We start from the raw sequence: 27952 nt of genomic DNA, 5'->3' as shown, positions 1-27952 counted from the left end.
GCAGAGCCTTTGCCAAATGGAAGCTTCCCCTTTAAGATGTTGTAAAACTACAACCCACAGGCTAATTGGTGCAAAGGTAGATTAATTGGATGCCAGGAGGTTCTTAGTGAAATAAAAGAGTTGTATTTATTGTACAAATATGCAAATGCAAGTGACCAGTGACCACAGGTTTACTCACGCAGGAGTTGTAGCAGGTATAGCATATCACAGAGGAGGAAGGATAGCAGAATGATGATGCAGCATGATAGAGACTGTCACTCCCATAGTCAAATAGTCAAGAAGAATACCTCTGTCCCAAAGACCGATATACCAGTGAGGGGATCGGGATCAATCAGGTAGGGTACAGGCAGTCCACTGCTAACCTAGATTCCCTATCACTGAGTTCCCTGCTCTAAAGGCAAACAAGAAGCCTTTGGGAAGCTACTCCCTGCTATTATCTTTGATGGAGCACACAGCTGCTCATGCTACATAAAACTGACTATCTCTCTCTCCTAGAGAGACTATTAGAGGTCTGCCCTAATGATAGCTAACCTCATTCACGGGATTGCCTGGTTCCCAAATTCAGCACCAAAGGTACAGGTCCCTTTGGGGTAAATGCTTTACTGGGGCCTTGATGATCCCACACTCAATGGGAAACACCTAGCAGCACAGACACCAGGAGATAAAGAGGAAGACGCCACTCCCTGCACAACACTTTATAGCAGTGTGGCAGGGGAGTGTCATTACACTTTTTGTCCAATAGGTGAGGTGGTTACACTTAAACTGTTGCAAGGGCTTCTGCCCAATAACAAAAGATAAGAGAACTACAAGAAAAGGTAGGGGATTAACTCTATAGGGACTTGCAGAACCTATAGGTCCCTACAGTACGATCCTACATTGTTTGGGTGTATAGTTTTCCTTTAAAAGCAGGGAAATGCACCCATTTAAATGCATTATAAATTGGTGGGATCACAAATAAAAAATGTGGGAAAATCGAGCTTTCACTGTATTTTATTTCACAATACAAAAATATTATTTTTGAAATCTGCTGGGCATTTCTATTTGACCCCACACTTCACTGTTTAAGCTGTGTAGCTGTGTCTTCGAGGAATCCACAAGCAGCAATCTTGAACACGTTGCTTTCTTCAAACAAAATGAGACATCCCATTTGTCTGGCTAAAAAAAGGGAAACAGGGGGTTAAGCCAGGAGAAGGTTGTGGGAGAGGGTGGAGCTATTGGGGGGAAATGAGACTAGAGGAAGTGAAATATCATAGTGTTCTTGGATCAAAGCAGGTGAGAATATAGCATTCCTGCATGCACAGCACAATTAATGTCTGTTTGAATTGCCTGATTGTCCCTGTAGACAAACTTATGCAGAAAGCGGATGATTCTGCATGCAGATTCTGAATGCATAGGGGAGCTTTGTCTTGACAGCAGCATGTTAATCAACTACTAGAGAAAAAGAACTTGATTATGGATTTGCTAACTAACATTTTCCATATGTTTCTATAAAATATCTTTAAGTAAGACTGGTTGAGAGAAATAGTTCAGTGATTACTCCATTGTTATGTAAACAACAGGCTGCTTTCCAAGTCGTCTTGCAGTCCCTTTGAATCAAAGGAATGCTTTTCTGTCAGCTAGAATATGGAAGAGAGAAAGATAGCATCTTTGTAGCAATATCAAGCAGAAACAAACAGGATTTCTGTGTTAGCGTAACTCATGCTATTAAACAAATACTGTATTAGTGTCAGTAGAACAGACAAGTCATTTATTTCAGATAATAATAATATAATAACGAGGAGGTTGTAATTTTTTTAAGTATTTGTAAATGTCCAAGGTAGCCATAATAAGAACCTCATATCAGTACCAATGTGTAATGGTTTTATGCAGGCAACTTGAAAGCTCTTATTTATCGTTTCAGGGTAGATAGAAGTAAAATTCATTCAGGTATATTGCTATTGAACCTTCAACTTAATCTTTATAATCATAATAACCTAATTTTTCCTGGGTTATAGCAAACTGAGTATATATAATATTTTTTTTGGTCAAAACTCACAATTTAAAATTTAAAACCACCAACTCAAAGTTGAATTCGAATGTGAGATTTATCACACCTGGACCCTGGAAACAGTTCTAGTTCAATACTGCACCACCTAAAACTTGCCGTGTTCATGTAGAAGTCGATGGCAGAGGTCCGTTGAACCATCTGAAGATGGTTCATGAAACTGGATTACAATTTGATTCTGATTTTCAGGTCTTTCCTATTCCATCGAATGTTAGACGATCAAGTAACCTCCCATATGAGTCGTGAGTACATTCTAATTTATTAGAATAAAAAAAATTCACATAACTTTGATAAATTTGACCTTTGATAAATCACCCCCCAATCACCCCCCAATGGAGTGATTTATCAAGGTTCAAATTTGAAGTTTTGCCATGATCCAAATTTTTTTTGCACAAAAACTCACATTTGAATTATATTTTCAAAAACTCATATGTCTGGTATTTATTAAGCATAAAAACTCAAATGTAAAAAAACGGAATCTAAAAGCTGATGAGTTCATGTAGAAGTCAATGGTAGCTGTCCTAGGCAAAATTCAATAGAATAGAAAAATTAGTAATAAAAAGTAGCAATAACAATACATTTTCAGAGCATTTGTTATTTGAATGGGGTAATTGACCCCCATTTGAAAGCTGGAAAGAGTCAGAAGAAGAAGGCAAGTAATACAAAAACTATAAAAACAGGAAAAAAAATGCCAATTGAAACGTTGTTTGTAATTAGCCATTCTATAACATACTTAAAGTTAATTAAAGGTAACCACTCCTTTAAGGGATTGTTTTAACACTATGCCATTTAGAATTAACAACAAGGCAATGAAACCAAGCAGTGTGTTTTATAAGACTTCTTGAAGACTTCTTGTATCGTATACTGATTTCATTTGTGTTTATACAGATAAACTGTGCACTGCTAGAAAACAGCACTGCAGGGGCACTTTGGAGACTTTGAATTTATTGTAATGTAGGGTATGTGGGCATTATACATTAGATGTTGGGCTGAGGATTTTGGGATAACAGGTATGAACAATAGTGTGTAGTGCAAGGCCTCAAATTAGCCTGGATCTATTACTTGCTCCCTTTGTAAGTTTATGGTATATTATATCAACATAATATTAATAATAATATATATATAGATCAACCCACTTACTAGGGTTCTGGTTCTTTTGAGCAAGCAGACAATGAATCCACACCAATAAGTGTATATTAAAGTGATATATTGAGAAATAAATCAATTGATTGTTATACATTAATTACATTAATTACATTAATTACAATTAATTAAAGATTACACTTACACTAAACAATAATAACAATATTTTTTTTAAATTCAGGCAAGGTTTACTAACACAAAAAAAAAAAAAAGATGATACATACAGTATTCAAATACAGTGTTCATGGGTTTACATACGTAGACAGTGTTGCCATTACCATTTACTTATACTGTATACAGTATTACAACTGGCGTATGTGGATTGGGTTCATATAAGTATTTCCTTCCTTTTCTCTCTCGGGGGGGGGGGGGGTCTGCCACCCAACTGCAGCGGGGTTCTGCCTGTCTTTGTGCATATTTTTAAATTCAGGCATGTTTTATTGAAAACACAGTTAAATAATCAGTACATCATAAACCAGCATATCACACATTGATTGTGCATGTTATCCTACAGTTACCAAATACAATACAGCAGTAACAACAGTGATCATGTCTTAAGTAAAAAAAAATTTTCACACCAAGAATGTACGCCTCCTATGTAATCAGGGCTGCCATCAGTGGGGGACAGGGGGGAGAGTTGTAGGGGGCCCCGAGGGTAAGGGGGCTCTGGCCATGCCACACTTACTTGATTAGCCGGGCCCCCCATCTTTGTGAGAGCTGCTGACTTTGGGGAGGCATGGACGTTTAAGAGGCCCTGGCCACCAATTTTCTTATAATGTGGGGGGGCCCTGGCCACCAATTTTTTTTTTCTCATGTGGGGTCCTAGCCACCAATATTTTTTAATGGGGGGCCCTGGCCACAAATGTTTTTTTATGGGGGCCCTGACCACCAATATCTTTTTATTTTTTATTAACATGTGGGAACCCTAGCCACCAATATTTTTTTTGTTTTTTTTACTGTGTGGTGGGGGTGGACCTGTAGGTGGGGCTTTCAGTGGGCAAAGCCCACAGGGCCCAGTAGATTTTGTCATATGGGGCCCTGCGATTTCTGATGGCAGTCCTGTATGTAATACTCAATTATCAAACCTTTTAATCTTGTATCCATTCCAGCCATTTATCCCACATTTTCTGGTATTTTTTACTACTACCTCTGTTTTGATATACAATGCATTCAAGAGTACACATTTTTAACCTCCTGAATCCACTGAGCTGATGTGGGCGGTAAAGGATCCTTCCACTTCCTTGTAATAATTTTTTTAGCCAAAAACAAGCACTCCTTAATAACGGTACCCTGTAAAAAGGTGAATGTGTCATTAATACCAACACCGAAGAGACATGCACTCGCCGTTCTTGGCAATTGTGCTTCTAAGATAATGTCTAATGTGTCAAGAACTTCGGCCCAGTAAAAGGTTAAAGCTGTGCAGTCCCACATCATATGACTGAGAGAGAGGCATTTTGAACATGACACCTAGGGCATTCTGAAGAAGATGCTGAAAATACGGTGTAATTTGGCAGGGTAATATGCTCTATGTACAAGGTAAAGTTGTATCATTCTGTCCCGATAGTGGGGAAGCCAGCAAGTCTTGCCACTCTTCCTCCTCCAAAGGCCCAATTTCTCTCTCCCATTTTCCCTTAAGAACTTCCAACGGCTTGTTAAAGAGTATTGTGTGTAACCCAGAGTATAGTTTGGATATAAGTGCCCTGTACTAAATAATCTACCAGGCTATACTGATCTATCTGAATTGGCCGCTGACTGTTTTGAGCTATAAGTCTCTTTTTAACTTGAGTGTACCGTAGCCACTGATGTTGAGGCAATTGGAAGTTTTATTGCAAGGTTTCAAATGTTACCACTGTATCATCTTGCCATATTTCTCCTATTCTATTAATCCCACAACCTTCCCAAATCCGGTTTCCCCATAATTTAGCTAAACCAGGGAAGCACTCATTATTCCACAAGGGAGTCTGAGGAAGAAGTTTATTGACTTCCGCTAACTGATTGGCTTTCCCCCATATTACTCGCATATTTAACATAACCTGGTTTGGATATGCAGAGGCTTGTGGCTTTTTGATGAGCAGCCATTGAAATGGGGAAACCATACCTCCAAGCAACACCGTGTGGAGTTGATATAAGGATTGGTGATGTGACCTCTATCCAGGCAGTTAGGTGACTTAACTGCGCTGCCAAATAGTACAAAAACACATAAAGGGAAAGAGACTCCCCCCTGAAATTTATCTCTGGTTAAGGTATTTAAACTTAAACGAGGACTGGTCCCAGCCCATATAAACTGCCTGAAACTTGAGTCCATTTTGTTAAAAAATTATTTTTCAATCAAAACAGGGGTTTGCAGAAGTATATAAGTTAGCTTTGGAAGAAGAATCATTTTTATAAGCTGTACTCTACCCATAGGACTTAGCATCAGGGACTCCCATTTTTTTTGCAATCATTCCAAGCAAAGGAATAACTGTTCTGTTCCCACATGAAGGCGAATGAAGGTATAACTAACAATAGCTGTGTGACTTCCTACCTTCGTATCCAAGCAGTGGGGCAGACCGGACCGGCAGACGCTCAGGTTGGATGGATTCAAACGTAGACACAGGGATGAAATCAGCCTGGGTTTATTTGATCCAGAATACAGCAATAAACGGTGATACAATACTGTTCTGTAGTAGTGGTATCAATACTGTCCTGTATATGACTTTCCTGAGGCTAACTGCTGGTCAAAAACTGATGCCTTCACAAGCCCAAAATGTCTGAATGTCCAGTCACACAGTAAATGAGGCACTGAAAATGGCTGCCAGAAGTGAGAAGGACTGAGCTGCAGAAAACCACGCCCCTGAGAGGAAAAACTTTACTAACAAGAACAGAGGTGTGCAGCATGCACATTTTGTCCAGCAGAAAGCAGCAGTACAACAATGCACAGAAAATAACACGGATAAGAGGATTGATAATAATGTAAGCAATTAACTATGAGGAGAACAGCACACTCCCCGTCTGAAATTTACTTTGGAGATTTCACTATGACGAATGTCCATGAAATATAACACAAACCTGCAACAAAAACATGTTAGAATGCAATAAACATAACAATATAGTTGGCTTTCTTGGCTTGTAATAGAGAAGATGTCTATAGTTCAACTTCAATCCTGTTCATCCTGCAGGAACGTTCTCAATTGGTAATATCAAAATGAGTTCGTTAACTGGCCTTGCAAACGTTTTAAGCTCGCCCTTCCTGAAGATCTTCAACTCCACTTTTCGGACTTTGCCATCCTTGCTAGGGAAAACCTTTGTAATTAGTCCCATAGGCCAGGCAATCCTTTCGGTTTGTTGCTCCTTCATCAATACAAGGTCTCCTTCTTTCAAGTTTGGTTTTTGGTGTTGCCATTTTCTTCTTCCTTGAAGAATATTGAGATACTCCTTTCGCCATCTGTTCCAGAAGTAATCCGCCAGGTATTGTACACGTTTCCAGTGTTTTTGGTAGATATTCGCGTGAGTAAATTCTCCACTAGGCATTAGTATATTCTCAGTTTTTTGGGTAAGTAGAGTAGCTGGAGTCAGTATGGCTGGTGTTTCAGGATCCATAGACACTGGCACAAGGGGTCTTGAATTGATAATAGCCGAAACTTCGGCAAGAAGGGTGACAAGAGTCTCATGTGTGAGTCTTGAAGAGTTTACATCCATCAACATAGAATTTAAGATGTTGCGTGAGATCCCGATCATTCTCTCCCAGGAACCCCCCATATGGGAACTATGAGGAGGATTGAAGATCCAGGTGCAACCTTTCTCCGCCAACAGATCTTGAATGGGCTTGGTGTCGATGTTCAGTTCTCTACAGGCTCCAATGAAGTTACTTCCTCGGTCTGACCTCAACTGTTTCACTGGTCCTCTGATTGCGAAGAACCGTCTTAAGGCATTAATGAGACTGGATGTGTCCATAGATTCTATCACCTCTATGTGAACGGCTCGCACACTCATGCAAGTAAATAGCACAGCCCAACGTTTACTGTTTGCGTGACCGCCTCGGGTTCTGCGTGCGGACACCATCCATGGCCCAAAGACGTCCAGGCCAGTATAGGTGAAGGGCGGTTCTGAACATAGTCTATCTGCCGGCAAATCAGCCATTTGTTGGTGTAGCAGTTTCCCTCTTGCTTTGCGACAGTGCACACAGTCATGCAGTATTCGGGCTACAAGTTTTTTCATACCTATAATCCAAAGACCTGCAGACCTTAACTTGCCTTCGGTGATTTGTCTGCCCTGGTGTTCAGCCTTTTTGTGGTAGTGTCGGATCAGCAACACGGTGATATGATGTTTGCTGGGAATAATTAGAGGATTTTGTTCTGCAACTCCTAGGTCAGCTTGATTCAAACGACCACCAACTCTGAGCAGGCCAAAACTGTCTATAAATGGATTTAGGTTGGCAAGAGGACTTTTTATAGGAATCTGCTGTCTGTTGTACAAGCACTTCCATTCTACGTTAAATTCTCCCTGCTGGACGTGACGTATTATGAGAGACTCGCTATGAGAAATGTCCTCAGCAGAGAAGGGTTTATGGCAGACATGCCAACCATGACAATCTTTATCTTCCTGAGCATTGCGATAACATCTAGCGATGTGCACTAACCTTGCAATAGTTCTGATGAGTCTCATCCAACTGGAGAAACGTTCAAAGCAATGACAATGGAGGCTGGAGGCTTGCCTTGCTTCAGTGACTAATGCACTAACTTCAGCGCGGATTTCTGGATCATTATCCGGATCCTGGATGCTGAAATCTTCCTGTACACGTTCATCCGCCTCTCCTAGCAGAAATTCTGGACCTGTAAGCCAAGAAGAGTTAGTAAAAGAACCTATAGACATAGGCCTAGTGGCATGATCTGCTGGATTGAGTTCGGATGGTACATAGTGCCATTGTTCAGGTTTGGAGGACCTCCTGATTCTCTCTATGCGGTTACTGACATACACATAAAATCGTTTTTTCTGATTGTATATGTAACCCAGAACGACCTTACTGTCAGTGTAATACTGGACTTCATCTATGTCGCCATCCAATTCTTGTTGTATGAAATCCGCGATTTCCACTGCTAACACGGTCCCACAGAGTTCAAGTCTAGGAATAGTATGATCAGGCTTGGGGGCTAACTTAGCCTTACCAAAGACAAATCCAACGTGATTTTGATTGTTGGGGTCTGTCACCTTCAGATAGGCCACCGCTGCTATGGCCTCAGTGGAGGCATCCGAGAACACATGGAGTTCCTTCTTTACGCTAGAGGTAAGTGAGGTTTTAATATAGCATCTTGGGATGCGGATCTCATCTAAAGCACACAATGATTGCTTCCAGGCTTCCCATTTTTGCTCTTTATCAGAAGGAAGAGGGGTATCCCAATCCTTGATGGTTTCAGAAAGCTGTCTCAGTAGGGATTTACCCTGTATAGTGATGGGTGCTACAAATCCCAGTGGATCGAATAGGCTGTTCACCACGGATAGGACACCGCGTTTTGTGAATGGCTTGTCTGCACAACTTATTTGAAAACCGAAGGAGTCGGCTGAGAGATCCCATCTGAGGCCCAAGCTCCTTTGCACGGGTGGACTATCCTGTCCCAGGTTAATATCCTTGAATCCAGGTGCATGATCACCCGACTCGAAGGCCCTCATCACAGCCAGGCTGTTTGAAGCTATTTTGTGCAGTCTAAGTTTAGCTTGGTACAACATGCCTTGGGTCCTTTTCAGCAGATCGATAGCCGCTTCCTCAGTTGGTAGTGATTTGAGTCCATCATCTACATAAAAGTCTTTTTCCACAAAGTCTCTGGCATCTGTGCCGTACTCCGATTCTCCTTCTAACGCAGTTCTCCGAAGGCCGTACGTCGCTACGGCAGGTGAAGGGCTATTTCCAAATACGTGTACCCTCATTCGGTACTCCACCGTCTCTGCGTTGGTGTCATTGTTCTTATACCACAGAAACCTGAGGAAATCCCGGTGGTCCTCTCTGACTACAAAACAGTGGAACATCTGTTCGATATCAGCAGTGATGGCGATAAGCTCTTTCCTGAACCTCATCAGCACTCCGACCAGGTTATTTGTCAGATTGGGACCGGTAAGAAGGACATCGTTAAGGGATACACCTTGGTGTTTGGCACTTGAATCGAAAACAACCCTAATTTGATTAGGTTTCCGTGGATGATACACTCCAAATGAAGGCAAGTACCAGGACTCGTTGTTCTTTCCTAGGGATGGAGCTGGTTCTGCGTGGTTATTACGGAATATTTTATCCATGAAGGCAACGATATGTTCTCTCATTTCAGGCTTGCTGTTCATGGTACGCTGAAGAGAGTTAAATCTGGATAGCGCTTGCTCTCGATTGTTCGGGAGTCTTACCCTGGTGGCTCGGAAGGGTAATGGAGAGACCCAGTGATTGGTTTTGTCTTTAAAGAACTCACTGTCCATTATCTTGACAAACTCTCTGTCCTCTACTGACAAGGCTACTTTATCGTCATCTTTGGTTGTGCGAAAGACCGATCTCCCCAAGTTGTCAGCAAAGAGGGGAGAAATGATGTCAGGTGGTTGTATGAGGTCTGGAGACTTCTCTTTCACTTCATAGTGATGAGGACACGGCTTAATGCAAGTTGTGCGTCCATCTCCACGCACGTACGTTTTGAAAGAGTTAATTCTTGGTTGATCCAAGCATACATTTCCTATGACTACCCATCCCAAGTCCAGTCTCTGGGCATATGGCGCGTAGTCGGGACCATTACATTGTTGGCGCACCTTGTGCACTCTTAGATTGTCTCTGCCGAGCAGGAGTAGAATCTCTGCGTTGTTGTCCATAGGTGGGATAACGTTGGCAAGGTGCCTTAGGTGTGGCTGGTGAAATGCAGCTTCTGGGGTAGGGATCTCATCCCTATGGTTAGGTATTTGATCGCATTCGATCAGTGTTGGTAGGGGTATTTCTGTATTCCCATTGATGGGAGAAGCAATGAATCCTTGTGCCCTTCTTCCGCTAGTCTCTATGCGGCCCGAGCAGGTGTTTAAGATGTAGGGTTCTGATGGTCCTTCTATTCCAAAGGCATCGAAGAATTTAGGTCCTGCTAGGGACCGGTTGCTTTGGTCGTCAATGATAGCATACATTTTTACTGCCTTTTCTGGTAGTCCCTCTGGATAGACCTTGATTAGGCATATTCGGGCACAACATTTCTCACTCTGGCTGTCGCCACATACTTCCAAACATGAGCAGGAAACGGCGGTGGCTGTGTTAGCGTGATTCTGAGGCTCCCCGCCATGACTTGGAGCAGGACTGGTGGTATAGACAGCTGGTGAGTCTCTGGTGAGCGGAATTGGGTGCATAGCTGAGGCATGTCTTTCACTATGACACTCCTCACACTTGATGATGGATTTACAGTCCTTAGCCATGTGCTCCAATGAAGCGCAGCATCTGAAACATACCCCAAGCTCGCTGAGGACTTTCTTCCGCTCCTGTATGGTTTTAGATCTAAACCCTCTGCATTTGTTCAGTGAGTGTGGTTTTTTATGAATGGGACATTCACGATTGAAGGACTTGTCTCCTGATGAGGTATTGTACTGTTTACCCGTGGGTGCTGCAGGTGATGGTAGGTTAGTCTTTCTGACACTCACGCTGCTCTTAAAGTCTCTGTTTTTATGTAAGACACTTTCATACCTTGAAGATGGTGTCGCTGAAGCTGTAGTGTTGAACTCCAGGAAATCGAGGCTGGGGTCATTCCTCATCTGGGACTGTTCATCGATGAATCTGCAGAAATGAATAAATGGGGGAAAGGTGACGTCATGCACTCTTTTGTACCTTGAGACTGATGCTGCCCACTTTTCTTGCAGACTGTAGGGTAACTTCACGACAATTGGGTTCACTCCATGGGCTGTATCCAGGTAGCACAGGCCGGTCAAGCGAGGGTCTCTTTTGGCAAGCTCTAATTCCATGAGCAAATCACTCAAATCCTGAAGCTTATGGACATCCTTGAGATTGATCTTTGGGACGTTCTGCAGTCTCTTGAATAGGGCTTTCTCTATTGCTTCTGCACTGCCGAATGTACGTTCGAGTCTCTGCCAGGCGGCAGCGAGACCTGCTTCTGCTTGTCCCACATAGACAGTTCTGAGGCTCTTAATACGACTTGTGGAGCCTGGGCCCAGCCATTTGATCAAGAGGTCGAGCTCCTGCTCTGCGGTCAGGTTGAGGTTGGCAATGGCGGCTTTGAAGGTTGCTTTCCAGGCTCTGTAGCTCTCTGCACGGTCATCAAATTTTGAGAGACTTGTGTTAATTAGCTCTCTGCTCACCATAAACCTGGCAAACTCGGACATATCCGATTTCTCACTGCTCGTTGCCATGACAACTTGTGATGCCCCCAGGGCGTGTGGGCTGCGTGGCGTGAAAGGGTGAGATGCTTCTGGGTAGAATGATGTTGCTGCAGGGTTGAGCTGTGGTCTAGTCTCTGTAGATTGTGATGACTGCTGCTTGAGCTGTGGCGGTAGGCCGGGAAATGCAGGGTAGCCTTTTTGCTGTAACACCTGTCCTTGAGAGGGCACATCTGGGTGAACGTCATCAGGTTGCTCAGGTGCTGTGAGTGGCACTGTAGGTAGAGTCGACTTGAGGGTTTCAGTGTTGTCGGCTTGGACAGTACTGCAAACTGGGGGTGGTGCAGGTAACTGTTTCAGTACATAGTCACTGGTGCGATCAGCTGGATCATCTATCTCTTGTGGTGGCAAGCAGACTGGGTCAAGGCCTTGGTTCAATGCTTGCTCAAGTAGTCTTACTTTAGCTAATGCAATTTCCTCTTCCATCTCTGATTCAAGAATCTTTAATCGAGCCTCTGCTTCTGCCCTTGCGAGAGCTTCTTTTTCAGTGAAGGAGCGTCTCACCTTGGATTGCTCTGCATTTATGCGGGCCTCTAGTAGTCGGTCGCTTAGGGCTGAGCTTCTTGAGCACGATGATCTGTATGACCGAGAGGAATGTTTAGATGAATTTGATCTGTGGGATCTAGTTTCTTGCAGATGGGAGATACGGAGTTCCGCTTTATCTTTAGCACGCAGCACCATGGCGTCTCTTTGTCCGTCTATTAATTCTGCCTTGCTCAGTTCTGACGGGGCTTCATCATTATTAACATCTTTTAGAAAGGTTATATACCTTGTGGACAGTCTCTTATATCTTTCATGAGCTGTATTCAGCCGCCCTATAGCAACTTGTAAGCTTGTGGCATCGCCTGAGGATTTAAGTCCTGACATGATGGAGGAGACTCGTTCCCATAGCTCTTCCAGGCTATCGCATAGCTCATCTTTCCTGGTTTGATAGTTTTCTCTGACCTTTATTGTCGGTTTGAGAGAGCGTCTTGGTCGCACGACTTGGTCTGCTGGAAGTGTGGAATCTGCTTCCTGTTCTTCATAATGATCAGTATCGGGTTGCATTAGCATTGTTTCATCACTGGGAAACTGTGCGAGGTCTTTTTCGGCCATTTTGATTTAAGGTGCGCTGTCTCTTTAAGAAAATAAACTTTTGAATTGGGGGCTGAAAATAGCAGTGCGGCTCCACTGAGGCACCCTGATAAGGTTCCTAAGGTGTTTTCAGTGAATTGTGGGGTTTGGATGGAGGGGGACCCCACGTGCATTAACAGTTCTTGTACTAAGCGAGCAAAGGTTAATACAGGATGTAGAAAATGGCTTGATGGGTTGTGGAGGACTTTCAGGTGAGAGTATAGATACTGCAGACACGTGGTGCTTGCTCTTTGGCTTCTGTGACATGCACTGTATCTGGGCAGATTTGCTGCAGATGGGCCTGTTGCCAGGGAGATTTCTGAGTATGGTACTGAACTGTGAGGTAATCTGTGGCTTGGGGTATGGGCATTAAGGCAGTTTTTGACTGTTCTGTTCCCACATGAAGGCGAATGAAGGTATAACTAACAATAGCTGTGTGACTTCCTACCTTCGTATCCAAGCAGTGGGGCAGACCGGACCGGCAGACGCTCAGGTTGGATGGATTCAAACGTAGACACAGGGATGAAATCAGCCTGGGTTTATTTGATCCAGAATACAGCAATAAACGGTGATACAATACTGTTCTGTAGTAGTGGTATCAATACTGTCCTGTATATGACTTTCCTGAGGCTAACTGCTGGTCAAAAACTGATGCCTTCACAAGCCCAAAATGTCTGAATGTCCAGTCACACAGTAAATGAGGCACTGAAAATGGCTGCCGGAAGTGAGAAGGACTGAGCTGCAGAAAACCACGCCCCTGTGAGGAAAAACTTTACTAACAAGAACAGAGGTGTGCAGCATGCACATTTTGTCCAGCAGAAAGCAGCAGTACAACAATGCACAGAAAATAACACGGATAAGAGGATTGATAATAATGTAAGCAATTAACTATGAGGAGAACAGCACAATAACATTTACTTTATAAAAGTCAGAGATGGGCAGCTTAATCACCACCCCTAAGTAGGTGAACTAATTAACGAGGGGAAATGGAGAGTTTACTAGAGCCTGGTGGTCTTGCAGGGTATCTACCTGTAAAATATTGGATTTGGCAAATAAGGGTGTCGTCAGCATAAAGCTGGATACGTTCCTCCCTATTCTTTAAGCGCCATCCAGTAAATTTCCCATGTTGCCTAATTGCTTGAGCAAATGGCTCCATTGCTAACGCAAAGAGAAGGGGAGACTTCAGACAGCCCTGCCTCGTACGTCTTTTTAACAGAAATTGTCTGGAGTTGGTACCGTTTATTATTAGAGCAGCCTAAGGAGAGTGGTACATGAGTTGTATCCATTTGCAGTAATTAGGGCTGAAATTGAAGTGTTCCAAAATTGAACACATATAAGGCCATTTGACTGTGTCGAAGGCCTTGGTTATGTCCAAAGCAGCAACTGCCCTCTGACCAGAGTTGTCATATTTGGAGGCTAAGTTTAAATAGTGCCGTCTAATGTTCAAGGCAGTCGCTTTACCCTGCATGAAACCTGTTTGATCTTCTGAGATTATTGTGTGAATAACTTTGTTTATTCTGCGCGACAACAACTTTGCTAGTATCTTGATGTCAGTAGATAACAGAGATATAGGTCTATAAGCATCCATGTGTTTGGGATCTTTACCTGGCTTGTGTAATAAAACTATAGAGGCTTTATACAAGGAAGGGGGAGGTATCCTTCCTGCTTTGCATGCTGAAACATCTCTAATAGATAGGGGTCAATAACAGTTTTAAATCTTTTATATACTTCTATTGGGATGCCATCTGGGCCTGGAGATTTCTGAGTTGGAAAAGAATCAATGGCATCATAGAGCTCACTAAGCGTTATTTCTGCCTCAAGCTGGGATCCTCACTCGAGAGTTGGAGCAGTTTGAGGCTCGTTAAAAAACCTTTTCTTTCTTCTGTGGTTGCGGAATTTTTGGTGTCATATATTTCAGTGTAATATGCTGTCAATAATTCTCAAATAACCTCTGGCTGTTGGTGCTGAATCCATTGCCGGTCTACCAACTCCGTTATTACAGGGGGGTTTCAGCTCTAGATACAGTATATATGCTATAAGTTTCCCAACCCTTTCCCCATGAGGCCTTGGTGAATAATAATTTGCGCTTAGATTTGGTAGCCAAATAAGTAGAATAATCAGACTGTGCAGTTTTGAGGCTCTGATAATGTAGGGGTATAGGATTTTTAACCACCTCAGTTTCGCATTCTGCTACTTTGTTGGCTAACTGATTCTCCTCAATTTTGGAATTATGTTTGATGGCAATAATTTCACTATTAAAGAACCCTCTAGTATAAGCTTTAAAGGCTTCCCAAACAATTAACAGGTTAGCGGTGTTAATGTCAAAAAATGACTTCATACTGGCAGCAATTTGCTCATCATCATCAATAATATCTAACCATGCGGGATTAAGAAACCATCTTTTACCTGTTTTAATTTGTGGCGCATGCCATATGGCTACAAGTGGAGCGTGGTCAGAAACCCCCTCCGGCAAATAACTTATATCTTTAAGCCCAACTAATAAACCTCCTGAGAGAAACATAAGGTCTATCCTAGATAATGATAAATGGGGATTAGAGAAACACGAGTATTGAAGTTCAATAGGATGAAAGTGCCTCCAACCCTCTGTAAAACCCATGGCTTCTGTTAAATTAACCAGATTAGAAATTGATGGAGGTACCTGCGGGGGTTGCCTATGCAGCCTATCCAAATGAGGGTGCAATACTGTATTAAAGTCCCCTGCACACACAACTTGAGCTTGAGGACGAGATACTATAAAGGTAAGAAGCTGGTTAATGCATTCATCAGAGTATGGCGGGCAGGCCCGGACTGATAATCTGTCTACTCGGGCATTTGCCCGAGGGGCTGCTCTGTTGTGTGTTTTAGTGGGCCGCTCGCTGTCTGACAAGATGCGGGGGCGCACTGCTTCACTATGCTATTAATCAAAGCCGCCAGCGTCAGTACCTGATCTGTCCAGCGCGGCCACCTAATTAGTTTACTAATCCGTGAGCAGCGTCTGCTTCATGTAATCATCCCTCTGCTCTGTCTCCGTGTTCCTCCCCCACTCTCTGGAATGGCAGCAAGACGCTCAAGTTTGCAGCCTCCTCCCACCTCCATATAGCAGTGTAATGTAACAGAGCAGAGAGAGAGAGGGAGGAGGACTGCAGAAACTTTGAATTAGTGGACAGGACACCTGTGTGATCTCACGACAGGCTGCTTTCTTTACAAACAAACAGGAGAGCTGAATTATTCTTCTGGGAAGCTGGTGAGAGGTATTTATTTCTGGGGCAAAGCAGAGCTGGTGCTGAAAGTGGGCCTGTGGATTGGAGAGTGGGCCAGCAGTGTCTCAGCAGTCTGAAAAAACAGCAGCAAAGTCTCTCAAGTGACCAGTATTTCAAATTATTTGGTGGGTAGGGGGTGCATTGAATTATACTGTTCACTTGTGTTGTGGCCACAGCTTTTGCCATACAGACAAAGCTTGATTTTTCATTTTCCAGTGGAACAGAAAAAAGCAAAAAAAGAAAATGTAAAGCAGATATGTAAAATTATGGTTTGACTGTAATTTAGACGGAGAGGTTGGGAGCTCGGTTTTATTATCAGGAAGAAGCTGTGATAAACATGATATTAGCCTAATGTTGTAGTCATAAGTGTGACATGGAGGCTGCACAGTTTTGGTGGAGTGTGTTATAGAATGTCCTATTTATAGCAACTTTGCAATTGGTCTTCATGTTTTATTTTTAATTATTTGCTACCTATTTCTGCATTCAAATGGTGGTCACTTACTATTGCTCTGAAAGGCTACAAATGAATTGTTATTAAGTAACTCATGTATTGCTATTCATAGGGGTATATTTATCAAAGAGTGAAGTTAGAGATCACCACAGTCCACTAGTGTGAAATTCCGCCTCTCTCGATTCATTTCTATGGGATTCGTAAGTTCACCCTTTGATAAATATGCCTTTAAAAATCCTATAGCAACTTTCAAGCCACTGCCTGGTTTCTAGGGTAAATAAGACCCTAGCAACCAGCTGCTGAACAAAAAAAATATATAACTGAAAAACCACAAATAATGAATAATGACCAGTTGATTTTTTAATGAATTATTCTGTATGATTACTCATGAATTATTCTCTATGGAATTATGGACATACTGTACCTTATTGTTGGAATTGTCTTTGGCATCTTGCCTTTAATAAATAAACTGGGGGTGATTTACTAAATAATGCTAAATTGCTCCGGAGCAGTTCCCCATAACAGCCACTTAGACCTTCACTTTAATTTTCAAACTGTTGACTGATTTTTATAAGCAACTGCACTGATCCATTTTAGCACATACATTAATATGTAAGTACTGCTGTTTTTATTATTCTGAGTGCCCTTTTGGATGCTGAGAATATGTACTTAACTACTACAGTGTACCATATAGAAACACAGGGCTACAGGCTGAGTTATACAGGGAACTCTGAGTATCACTCATGTATTATAAGGGATAATGTACCCCCTACTGTAAATGATAAGGATATTAGAAGTCACTGAGGGTTCTGTGACCATATAAAGGCACAAGGCTGCAGGCTGAGTTATACAGGGAACTCTGAGTATCACTCATGTATTATAAGGGATAATGTACCCCCTACTGTAAATGATAAGGATATTAGAAGTCACTGAGGGGTTGTTCTGTGACCATATAAAGGCACAAGGCTGCAGGCTGTGTTATACAGGGAACTCTGAGTATCGCTGATGCATTATAAGGGATAATGTACCCCCTACTGTAAATGATAAGGATATTAGAAGTCACTGAGGGGTTGTTCTGTGACCATATAAAGGCACAAGGCTGCAGGCTGCGTTATACAGGGAACTCTGAGTATCGCTGATGTATTATAAGGGATAATGTACCCCCTACAGTAAATGATAAGGATATTAGAAGTCACTGAGGGGTTTCCGTGACCATATAAAGGCTCAAGGCTGTAGAATCTTTAACATACTTTACATTAATTACACTTAATTAAACTTAAGTGTGTGAGAAAGGCAGCTCTTTATGCACATAATTTTTTGCAGTTTTACTCCAATATATGAGTGGATGAGTACAAGACCAATGCATGTTTACATGTGGGCTGCTTTGATTTTTTTGCCCGGGCTGCTTTTTAATGCCAGTCCGGCCCTGATGGCGGGGGAATGTAAATATTAGCTAAAATTAACTCCTTTGCTGCAATTCGGCAGTGGACAAATACAAATCTGCCCCGTATGTCAGTCTTAATACAAAGGGGCCTAAAACTAACTGTTTTCTTGACCAATATTAAAGTCCCTGCAGTGTATGAGGAATAAGCCGAGTGATAGCACCACCCTACCCAGGGCTTTTTCAGCGTACTCAATTTACTACCTGTAAGATGTGTTTCTTGCAAAAACACTATGGGGCAGATTTATCAAGGGTCGAATTTCGAGGGTTAATAAACCCTCGAATTTGACCCTCAAAGTAAAATCCTTTGAATTCAAAGGATTTTAGCGCAAATATTTCGAACGATCGATAAAATCGATAAAATCCTTCGAATCAAACGATTCGAACCATTTTAATGGATCGTTCAAAGGATTTTTATTCGATCATAAAAAACTTAGAAAAGAGCTGGGGAAGGTCCCCATAGGCTAACATTGAACTTCGGTAGGTTTAAACTGGTGAAGTATGTAGTCGAAGTATTTTTAAAAGAGACAATACTTCGACTATCGAATGGTCGAATAGTCAAATGATTTTTACTTCGAGTCGAAGGTCGTAATAGCCTATTCGATGGTTGAAGTCCCCAAAAAATTACTTCAAAATTCGAATTTTTTTTCATTTGAATCCTTCACTCGAGTTTAGTAAATGTGCCCCTATATCTGAGTTACGCTTTCTAATATAATTACAACTATGCAGAATCTATGACATGCCTGAAAATTATCTGGTACCGCCCTTCCATTTAAGCCATTAAGTTGACCAGAGACCAAACTTATTTTGCCTGATCTAACTTTGTAATTTGTAAGTACCCCAACCGTCACCCCCCTCCCCTTCCACCCGTTCCCAACTTTGGGCAGAATTTTCTCCCTTAACCTATGAAATAACATTTATACCTGCAGGGTTGACTTGCCTGCAATACCCTTTCTCAAGGGCTTGTGAGATAACTTTAAATAACTTTAACACTTTTACTCTCATTCCCAGGCTATTCATGCAGATTAACCATACACATCAAATATTTTCCCCAACCACATACTTGCCCCTCATTATCCATTCGGACAACAATAACTTCAGGGTAAAAAAAAAACAAAAGGCCGAGACATCAAGCTGTGCTCTACTGCTGTCCCATTGAAAACAGTGTTCGTAACCACAGTGGCCCTCCAGAGCTAGAACTGCCAAATCTTCCTCTTGGTTTGAGCTATTGCGTACCACTTTTAACCATAGTCACATATATAGAGTTCCCAACCTGAAAAAAGCACTCGCAGCTCCATCCTTGTTTTAGGTTATCCTCTAGCGTCCAGCCAATTATTTATCTCCGTCGGAGAAGTAAAAAAAAGGTTTTACCATCAGCGATAACCCTTAACCTGGCGGGGTATAGCATGGCGTATTCCAATTTTGCTTCCCTGAGCCACTTCTTTGCCTCTTAGAACTTAGCCCTCTGCTTTTGCACCTCCGTGGAAAAATCAGCGTATATAGATATGGTGTGTGCTTGGAAATGTAGTGGGCTAGTCTCAAGATGCTGTCCCTGTTCCGAGCATTCAACAATTTAGCAATCAGGGGTCTAGCGGGCCCTCCCAGGGGTGCGGGGCGCGTGGGAATCCTATGTGCCCTTTCGATGGCAAAAGTAGGGGACAGGTTGGACTCACCCAGTTCTTTTTTGAGCCAGAGCTCCAGAAACTGCTCCGGTGCCATGCCTTCCTCACGCTCAGGAAATCCCACAAATCTGAGGTTGTTCCTCCTCAGCCTGTTTTCTAGATCGTCAGCTTTGTGTTGACAATCCACCAATGCTTTGCGCACATCTTGAACAGTATCCGCCACAGGTCTGAGCTCATCCTCCATGTTGCTCACCCTGTGCTCCAACTCACCTGTGCGTTCACTAAGTTTTTGCATATCTTGTTTAATGATTGACAGATCAATTTTAATTTCATCCGTCTTGGAGGTTATAGTGCACATGCAAGCCTCCTTTGAGTCCCATATCTCCTGCAAAATATCTTGAGTCAGCTCAGGCGGGGTAGGTGAAGCAGGTGGTGAGGCTGTCTCTTGCTGTGAATGCGATGATGACTCGCCGCCATTTTGATGCTCTCTGCTATCCCTCGCATATTTTTCCAGCTTAGATGCCAATCTGACGCGCGTTTCTGCGCTCTGTTTTGCCCCATTATCATTCTCTGTGGTTGGAGAATACCTTTGGAGTTCTGTAGGTCCGTAATTGTGCCAGAATCAATCGGCATTTTCAGGATTATGTGCCTGGGTAACGGAGCGATTAGTGCATCTACTCACATCGGCTGCAAGCCACGCCGCCCATAATAACAATATTTACAGTTACACATTACACAAGTCTACATTGTTGTTACCAAAAAGGCAGGGGAATAGAGTTCAGTTTCATCTCTGCCTTCCCCTTTGGTCTGCATTCCTCGCATGTTGTATTGTCCCAGGCTTCTCCAGCTCTCTCATTCCTCTCAGCTGCCCCGCTCTTTTTCCTCTGTCCTGCATTCTTTTATCCTAAATTCTTACCTGCCCCCACAGAAACCCTGCCAACTCCTCCCAACAAATACAAGAAAAATCACGCATAGAGGCAAAGCTGGTGGTCTTTCTGCTTTGCAGTTCCTAAATAAAGAAATACAGGTATGGGACCCATTATACAGAATGTTCAGACCTGGGGTTTAACAGATAGATCTTTCTGTAATTTGGATCTTCATACCTTACGTCTACTAAAAAATAATTTCAACATTAATCAAACAGGCATGTTTTGCCTCCAGAAAGGATTAATTATATCTTAGTTTGGATAACGTACAAGGTACGTTAATATATATTATAATATATCCCAAACCTGTAGCAGAACCCACTTTCACAGATAATTAACATGTATCATGAACATTAGATGACTCATTTAGTAAAGGTGGGCATGGAACAAAAGTCAAATGTTTTTTTGTCCACAATGCACTCAATGGCCCTCTTTTTTGTAGCTACTGCTTTCAGGCTCATGTATTTCTACCTCAGTTATAAGGCACAAGTATTTACTTTGCTCTTCCATCTATCCCAAATAAATGTGCCTTTTTGTGTACAATTTAGATATATATTTATATTCAAGTGAAAAGTAAACCCAAATAGAGCACATTTTACTTTTTAAAGACATCCAGTTAATTTGCTTGATCTGTTTAACATTCTTTTTAATTTTCTAGTTTTGAGTCCAGTAATGGACCTGCATCCCATGATTCACATACACGAACAAGGAACACAGCAAGAAATTCTGCAGGAGGATTCCAATGCAAATCAGAGGCACAGAGAACGCATTTTTAGACCAAGAGTATCCCTGTTTGGTTTAAATGAGGAAGAAGTTCGATCTAGGTACCGCTTCAGCACTGAAGTTATTCTGGAGCTTTTTGAACAAATCCAGCAAGATATAGAGCCTAACTGTGAGCGAAACCATGCTGTTCCAGGAATGGTGAAATTATTAAGTGCCCTTCATTATTTCGCCTCGGCATCATTTCAAGGTACAGTGTCTGCGCTTTCTGGGATATCCCAACCCAGTTTCAGCAGGCATTTAAGGTGTTAAAGGCAATAAACAAACTAACTCCACAATATATTATATTTCCATCAGATAAAGCTGCATTACAAACAATTAAAGATGACTTCCACAAAATCTCATCTTTTCCCAATGTTATGGGGGTAATTGACTGCACTCATGTTGCTCTGTCCCCTCCTACAGAAGACATTTATAGAAACAGTAAAAATTTTCACTCGTTGAATGTGCAGATGGTGTGTGCAGCCGATATGAGGATTCTTAACTTGGTCGCTGGTTATCCTGGATCAACCCATGATTCCTATATTTTAAAACATTCAAGCTTGCATTCAATTTTGACATCTGAAAATTTACCAAAAGGTTGGATCCTTGGTAAGCAAAATTAATTTAAAATAAATAATGTCATTGTTAAAATAATTGTTTAAAATACAGTTAGTGAATGCTAACCTGTGTCATACACACAGATCACATTTTGCCAGTTGTTTGCCAGATCCATACAGCCAATTGTCTTCAACTGGTCTAGTAAATTTAGAAAGTGAACACCTGAAAGTGAACACCTGAATGGATATTTTGGGATATTTGATAAAGACATATTTATGCCCATGTTGCAAGATATTGCCTAATTTATTTTTATGTTGCAGCTAGTGAAAACGATATATTTACACACTCAAGCTGGAAATTAAGATTGTGCTGTGTGGTCAGAATGGCTTGGAGCTGGCAAACTGTAACGAACTTACCTGGTGGTCTAGGGGGGAGACGACAGGGACGCCTGACGCTCCCTCGGCGGGGACGCCCGCCTCGACGAGTGGCTTATTGTAGGCCACAGGCGCCGGCGTCTTAGGGCGCGCGCGGCGCGCTCTGGTTTTTCTTAAAGGCGCAGGCGCGCTGACGTAGTGACGTCAGCGCGCAAGGGCGCGCAATTCAAACACTATTTAAAGCCCATTAGGGCTGTGGGACTTTGCCCGTGATAGGATTTTGTTCCTGGTGCTTTTGAGCTTTTGCTATATTTCTGAACCTGTTTGATTCCTGTTTTTGACCCCTGCCTGCCTATTTGACTATTCTGACTTCTGGATTCTGACCCTTGCCTGATTATTGACTACCGCTTCTGATTAACCCTCTGATTGACTCCCTGGTTTGACCTTTGCCTGTCTGATAACGTTTGTTCTCTGCCTGCCTCGACCCGGCCTAATCTGACTACTCTTTTGCCTAACGCCTTGTACTGCGATCTTCTGTCCAAAGACTTTGCTTTACTGTCGTGCCCCTCTGCCTATCCAGAACCCTCATCTTGCACCTCTCGTTTAAGTCCAGGTGGCATCCAAGTAAGCCAATGGCTCCTCCCGAGGCCCAAAGGCGGTCACACTACTGGTGAAGCACGAGCCGAGACCAGGGTGCCTGGTGTTTGTTCTGGTGTTGGGTGCCGACCGTGACACAAACACTGTGTTTCAGCAGTGATATAGTTTCAAATAAATGTTATATATCCTAAGTTTACATTATCAATACATTTGTGTTGGGGAAATTTACATAGCAGTTAAGTTGGGTTCAAAAAAGCCCAAAGTTCATCAAGTTCCAAATGAATCAGTTTCATGGAAAAATAGATCTCCCGCTAATGGTCTAAAATGCACTCAGTGTACTTATAAAGAGTAATCATGTCACAAGCGTCTTTTCTCCAGAGAAAACATCCCCAGTACCTATTTGCTTTAGTAGCCACAGGATGACACTGCCTGGAATGAGACAACTTGTTATCTACAAAACACCCTAGATCCTTCTCAATTAAGGAAACCCCCAACACATTGCCATTTAGTGTATAACTTGCATTTATATTATTTTTGCATTTAACAACATTGAACCTCATTTTCCAGTTTGCTGCCCAGTTTTCCAATCTAGTCAAATCACTCTGCAAAGTGGCAACATCCTGCATGGAACTTATAGTTCTGCACAATTTAGTATCAGCAAATATATAAAAATATATATGCCCATCTCCAGGCCATTAATAAACACGTTGAAAAGCAAAGAACTAAGTACAGAGCACTGCAGTACTCCACTGATGACACTGGTCCAATTAGAAAATGTTTCATTTACCACCACTCTTTGTAATCTTGCTTTTAGCTAGTTCTCTATCCAAGTACAAATACTAAGTTCCTGGCCAGCATTCCTTAATTTAACCATTAAACTTGTGTGTGGTATCGTATCAAAACATTTAGCAAAGTCCAAGTAGATTACATCCACTGCTATTGCAGAGTCATGTTCCTACTCACCTTCTCATAAAGGACAATTTAGTCAGGCAAGATCAGTTATGCATGAAACCATGCTGGCACAAACCCATTGTATTATGACTTACAATGAAGTTGAAGGAAAACGATACCCCCAAAATGAAAACTTAAGCAACAGATAGTTTACATCATATTAAGTGGCATATTAAAGAATCTTATCAAACTGGTCTATATACTTAAGTAAATCTTGCCTTGAGCCACCATTTTGTGATGGTCTGTGTGATGCCTCTGAGATCACCTGACCAGAAATACTACAACTTTAACTGTAACAGGTGTTGAAGCAAAAGACAGAACTCTACTCAATGGCACATACTTCTAGAAAAGTATATTATTATGAAAATGGTTTATTTACATGAAGCATGGTTTTACATATGAGCTTTTTTATGAAATATCTTTTTATAGAGACCTACATTGTTTGGAGTATAGTTTTCCTTTAAGTATTTTATCTCTTAGTACCCCTTCAGAAAGCTTTCCTACCACTGATGTCAGACTAACCAATTAGTTTTGAGGCTGAGAACGGCATCCCTTTTTGAATAGCAGTGCCACATTAGCAATTTGCTAGTCTCACTGCACCATGTCAGACCTCAATGAATCCTGAGAAATTAAGTAAAGAGGTTTGGCAATTACAGAGCTAGTCTCTTTTGAATTTCCCATTGCGTGAACCATGCATCATCTGATGTATTAATAGAATTGGCATTATTAAGAAACCAATCTTACTTGGTTCCTCATTTGTGATGAAAAATAAGGAAGAATCTCTGCATTATTTCTGTTGTCATCCAACCCCATCCTGCTTCAATTTTTTACTAATTACATGTTTAAAAAAAATTGGGGGTAATTTTACTCCTTGCAGCAATACCCTTTTTCATATTTTCATCTGTCCTAATTGGTGACTCCATTACCCCAGTAAATGTCTGGATAATGGAAGTCACCCATAATAATAAGTGCAATCCATAGTTATTTATTAGTTATGTCTTTAGAGCATGGCTTTAATTCAGGTTTTACATAAAGACAAACTCCTTCACCTCCTCAATCCCTCTGTCCCACTAAAAAGGGTGTAGCCATATAAATTGACAGCCCAGTCACATGTTTCATCCTACCAGGTCTCAGTGATCCAATTGTATCAGAGTTTTTAGTGCATGCAATTAACTCTTGCTCTCCCATTTTTTAAACTCCATTCATTTGCCAGAATACATCGGAGGTTATTACTTTTACCTCTGATATTTACATTATTTAATGAATAATTACATTTAAAGTTACTATTAGTCTGTTTTTCTTTTAACAGAGGGATCTCTAGCTGGTAAACTGAATGCCCCTCTCACTCCTCCCCCATGACCCCTTAGTAATCCCACAGACCAGTCTACCCTAGCTTCCCCATAATACTCTGGCTCACCCACCCCTTGCCTAGTTTTAACACTCCTCCAACCTCTTAGTCATTCTTTACGCTAGCACATCTGACACCTCCATTGAGCTGAAATCTGTCACAACTATATAATTTGTACCCTAAGAAAAAATCAGCCCAGTGCTCTAGGAACCCAAACCCTTTCTTCTTACACCAAGACTTGAGCCATACATTTAGTTCCCTAAGCTCCCACTGTCTTCCTAAACTTGCGTGTGGCACGGGCAAAATTTTTGAAAAAATGACTTCGGAAAACCTTCCTTTCATCTTAGAGCCTACACTGATTATTTAAAGTCCTCCATCTACCATTCATTTTGTCATTTGTATCAATATGTACTAGCCCCACCCAGTAATTTGTCTCCCTGATCATTCACATGCCAACCCCTGGCACCAGGAAGACAGCAAACTGTTCGGTTGTAGGGATCCAGACAACAAATTACCCTATTCTCGTTCCTAATAATTAATTTCCCACAACTACTAGAGAAACCGGTCTCCTGGCTGTTAGAGCAATCAGTCCCATCTAGAACCCCATCTAGAACTGCCAATCCAGAGTTCATACTCCCATCTTCACACAATCTGGTGAATCTGATGGTAACAAAGGTAAGCAGTTTGGAAATCTGCATACATATTGTGCACTGGGTCAGACCTTCAGATCTTGCTAGCTCTCATTATCCCAGTTATAGATCAACAAACAGAAACGAAAAAATGTAATTAACAACAAACGTTTGAACCTCCGTTTGAACCTCCTATAATTTGAAACTCCTGTGTAACTCTACTTACAGAGCCCCACTTGCTATTTCGCACCTAAGACTAAACAAGCTATCAAAAATTAAACCAAAGTAGTTAACTATACAAACCTTTTTCCAAAATAACAGTTAATAAAAAATACTTATCCTTTTTGTTGATTTGATTTCTTAGTTGCTTCACAAGTCACCAGTCTGTAAGTAAGCAGATGGTAATCACATGTTTCAAAGTACATTTGAAATAAAATAATTGTGTTTTCCAGGTGATGATGCATATCCTCTGACAGAATACTTACTAACACCTGTTAAGGATGCAAAGACAAAGGCAGAAGAACAATATAATGCTGCACACAAATTAGCTCACTCCATCATTGAGCGTACATTTGGATCTATTAAAAGTCGCTTCCGGTGTCTAGATCGATCAGGTGGAGTACTACAGTATTCTCCAGAAAAGGGAGCTCAGATTATCCTGGCTTGCTGCATTTTGCATAACTTGGCGGTCAGTCGCAACTTGCATGTTGACATTCTTGATGATCTTGAGGCTCCACCCCCAGTTCCACCAGTTGCAGAACAGGATAAAACACAAGCTGCAAAAAGAACCAGAATTCGAGTTATCAACCAATATTTCACATGTAAGTTCATATTAGGCATTTCTCAACCTATCCTCAGGATCTTACAACAATGCATCATTTCTAGACAGCAGTCTCCCTGGTTTGACCTACAGTTTCAGTTATTAGACTTGTATTTCATCTTTTCTGATGAATTCATTTGTAAGATTGTTGTGCTTGTGTGTATGTAAAAATCCTCACATTATCATTAAAAGGTTGCCTTTTTCTACAATAGCCAAGTCATAACCAAGCCAAGTTTTCTTGAGGGGCAGGTTGTAGTTAGACGTATGGTGCTACTGAGCCCGTTTAGTGCAAGGTACAGGCTGTGTTCAAACCCCTTGCTAAAAGTGCTCTGTAAATGGGCAAATAAGGGCCACAATTTTGCACCCCACAGATCTCTAGAACTTGCAGCAGGATATTTGGTAAATAAGCTCTCTGTAGTTTTGATCTTCCTTAGTTGTGGCTGTGTTTTTAAGTGTAATTATTATTCTCCTTGGTATTAGAGTTCAACATTCTAAAAGATAGGTGAACCTTAAATATTAAAGAAAAGATCAGTAGATGAACCTCAGTAAACATAGATTCTAGAGAAGAATCTGTTACTAAACATTATTTTTTATATTATTTATTAGGATGCAAATATATAAATGAATAGAAGTGCCTCTAAAAACTATTAAAACATGAAAAATACAGATGTCGTATGGCTGCGTGGCCCAATTTTTGTTGGGACTAAGTAAATTAAGAGGGTGAAAATATTTTTTAATAAAAATAAATCCTTACAATCCATGTTTTTTTTTTACAGGAGATTTCTCACCTTGGAATGGAATATACCTGCTTCCTTTGAATGTAGATGACTGCTTCTCCTCCCCTTCATGAAAAATGACAGAATCACCTCTTTGCTTCAGTGCTACATATTACTAGGTCGTTAACAATTTATTAATTTTTCACCTGCTAGCATTCCTCAAAATGAACTTATTAACAGAAAGATTTATCTAGCTATATATATGTATCAGTAATAGGTCTTGTAGAGATCGCTGGAAAGTGTTCTTCTTTCTTTTGATTTCTTGGCAGAGCATTGTGGATTTGGTTAGCTACTACAGTTGAGAAGTATATTGTACAGACTGTCAAATGATTTTCAGTTACAAGCAGATATAGAGGTCTATATAAACATAGCTAACAGGCTCTTCACTTGATAAACCCTTTTGTTCATTCAAAAGCCATTGTCATTTCTGTTTATTTGCTCTACTTACACATTAAACAAAACACTATTTTGTAATTAAAATGCTTGCTTCAATACTTCTGTTTAGTGTCAAAATGAAATTCTAGTGTAAATACAATACAGCCATTTACTGAGTATGGTTTAGTATTTTCCCATGAATAGAGTGAATTGTGAATGCTGTCTATTATGTGCACTGATTTTTTCTTATTTGCATGCTTATGAAAAAACTACTATTATTTCAACTTGATGGTTGTGTGTCAACCTCTACAACTATATATCTTTAGCTAGAACTTCCACAATGGTTGCTTGACTAAGGAATTCTCAGAGACACAGACGAATACACAATCAAG

The 27952-nt window shown here is 41.4% G+C and overlaps 1 protein-coding gene across 5 annotated transcripts; it reads left to right on the top strand.

Moving 5' to 3' along the window:
• The first annotated feature begins 1218 nt into the window (after window positions 1–1218).
• LOC108706783 (putative nuclease HARBI1) lies at window positions 1219–27659 on the top strand. Of its 5 annotated transcripts, none has more exons than XM_041579731.1 (5): window positions 1219–1272; window positions 21029–21340; window positions 21448–21741; window positions 26042–26410; window positions 27186–27659. In XM_041579731.1, coding segments are annotated over exons 2-5 (963 nt in total). In that variant the 5' UTR covers window positions 1219–1272; window positions 21029–21042; the 3' UTR covers window positions 27188–27659. The 5 variants fall into 5 exon arrangements, with proteins under 5 accessions (XP_041435665.1, XP_041435662.1, XP_041435666.1 ...); XM_041579728.1 differs by lacking the exon at window positions 1219–1272 and adding an exon at window positions 15337–15429; XM_041579729.1 differs by lacking the exon at window positions 1219–1272 and adding an exon at window positions 15508–15914.
• The last annotated feature ends 293 nt before the right edge of the window (window positions 27660–27952 follow it).

This window comes from Xenopus laevis, chromosome 1S (assembly GCF_017654675.1).
Source record: "Xenopus laevis strain J_2021 chromosome 1S, Xenopus_laevis_v10.1, whole genome shotgun sequence".
NCBI classification, from domain to species: domain Eukaryota; kingdom Metazoa; phylum Chordata; class Amphibia; order Anura; family Pipidae; genus Xenopus; species Xenopus laevis.
The sequence above is the reverse complement of the archived record's forward strand: the minus strand, read 5'-3'. Positions and strand labels throughout refer to the sequence as shown.

What these genes read in the sequence shown, in the direction of transcription:
- LOC108706783 (XM_041579728.1), top strand. Translation starts at nt 15,345, where the DNA reads ATGCAGCCTATCCAAATGAGGGTGCAATACTGTATTAAAGTCCCCTGC. An exon ending in CGCCTCGGCATCATTTCAAG is followed by an intron (nt 21,341 to 21,447) that starts GTACAGTGTCTG and finishes TATTTCCATCAG; the next exon opens with ATAAAGCTGCATTACAAACA. An exon ending in ACCAAAAGGTTGGATCCTTG is followed by an intron (nt 21,742 to 26,041) that starts GTAAGCAAAATT and finishes TGTGTTTTCCAG; the next exon opens with GTGATGATGCATATCCTCTG.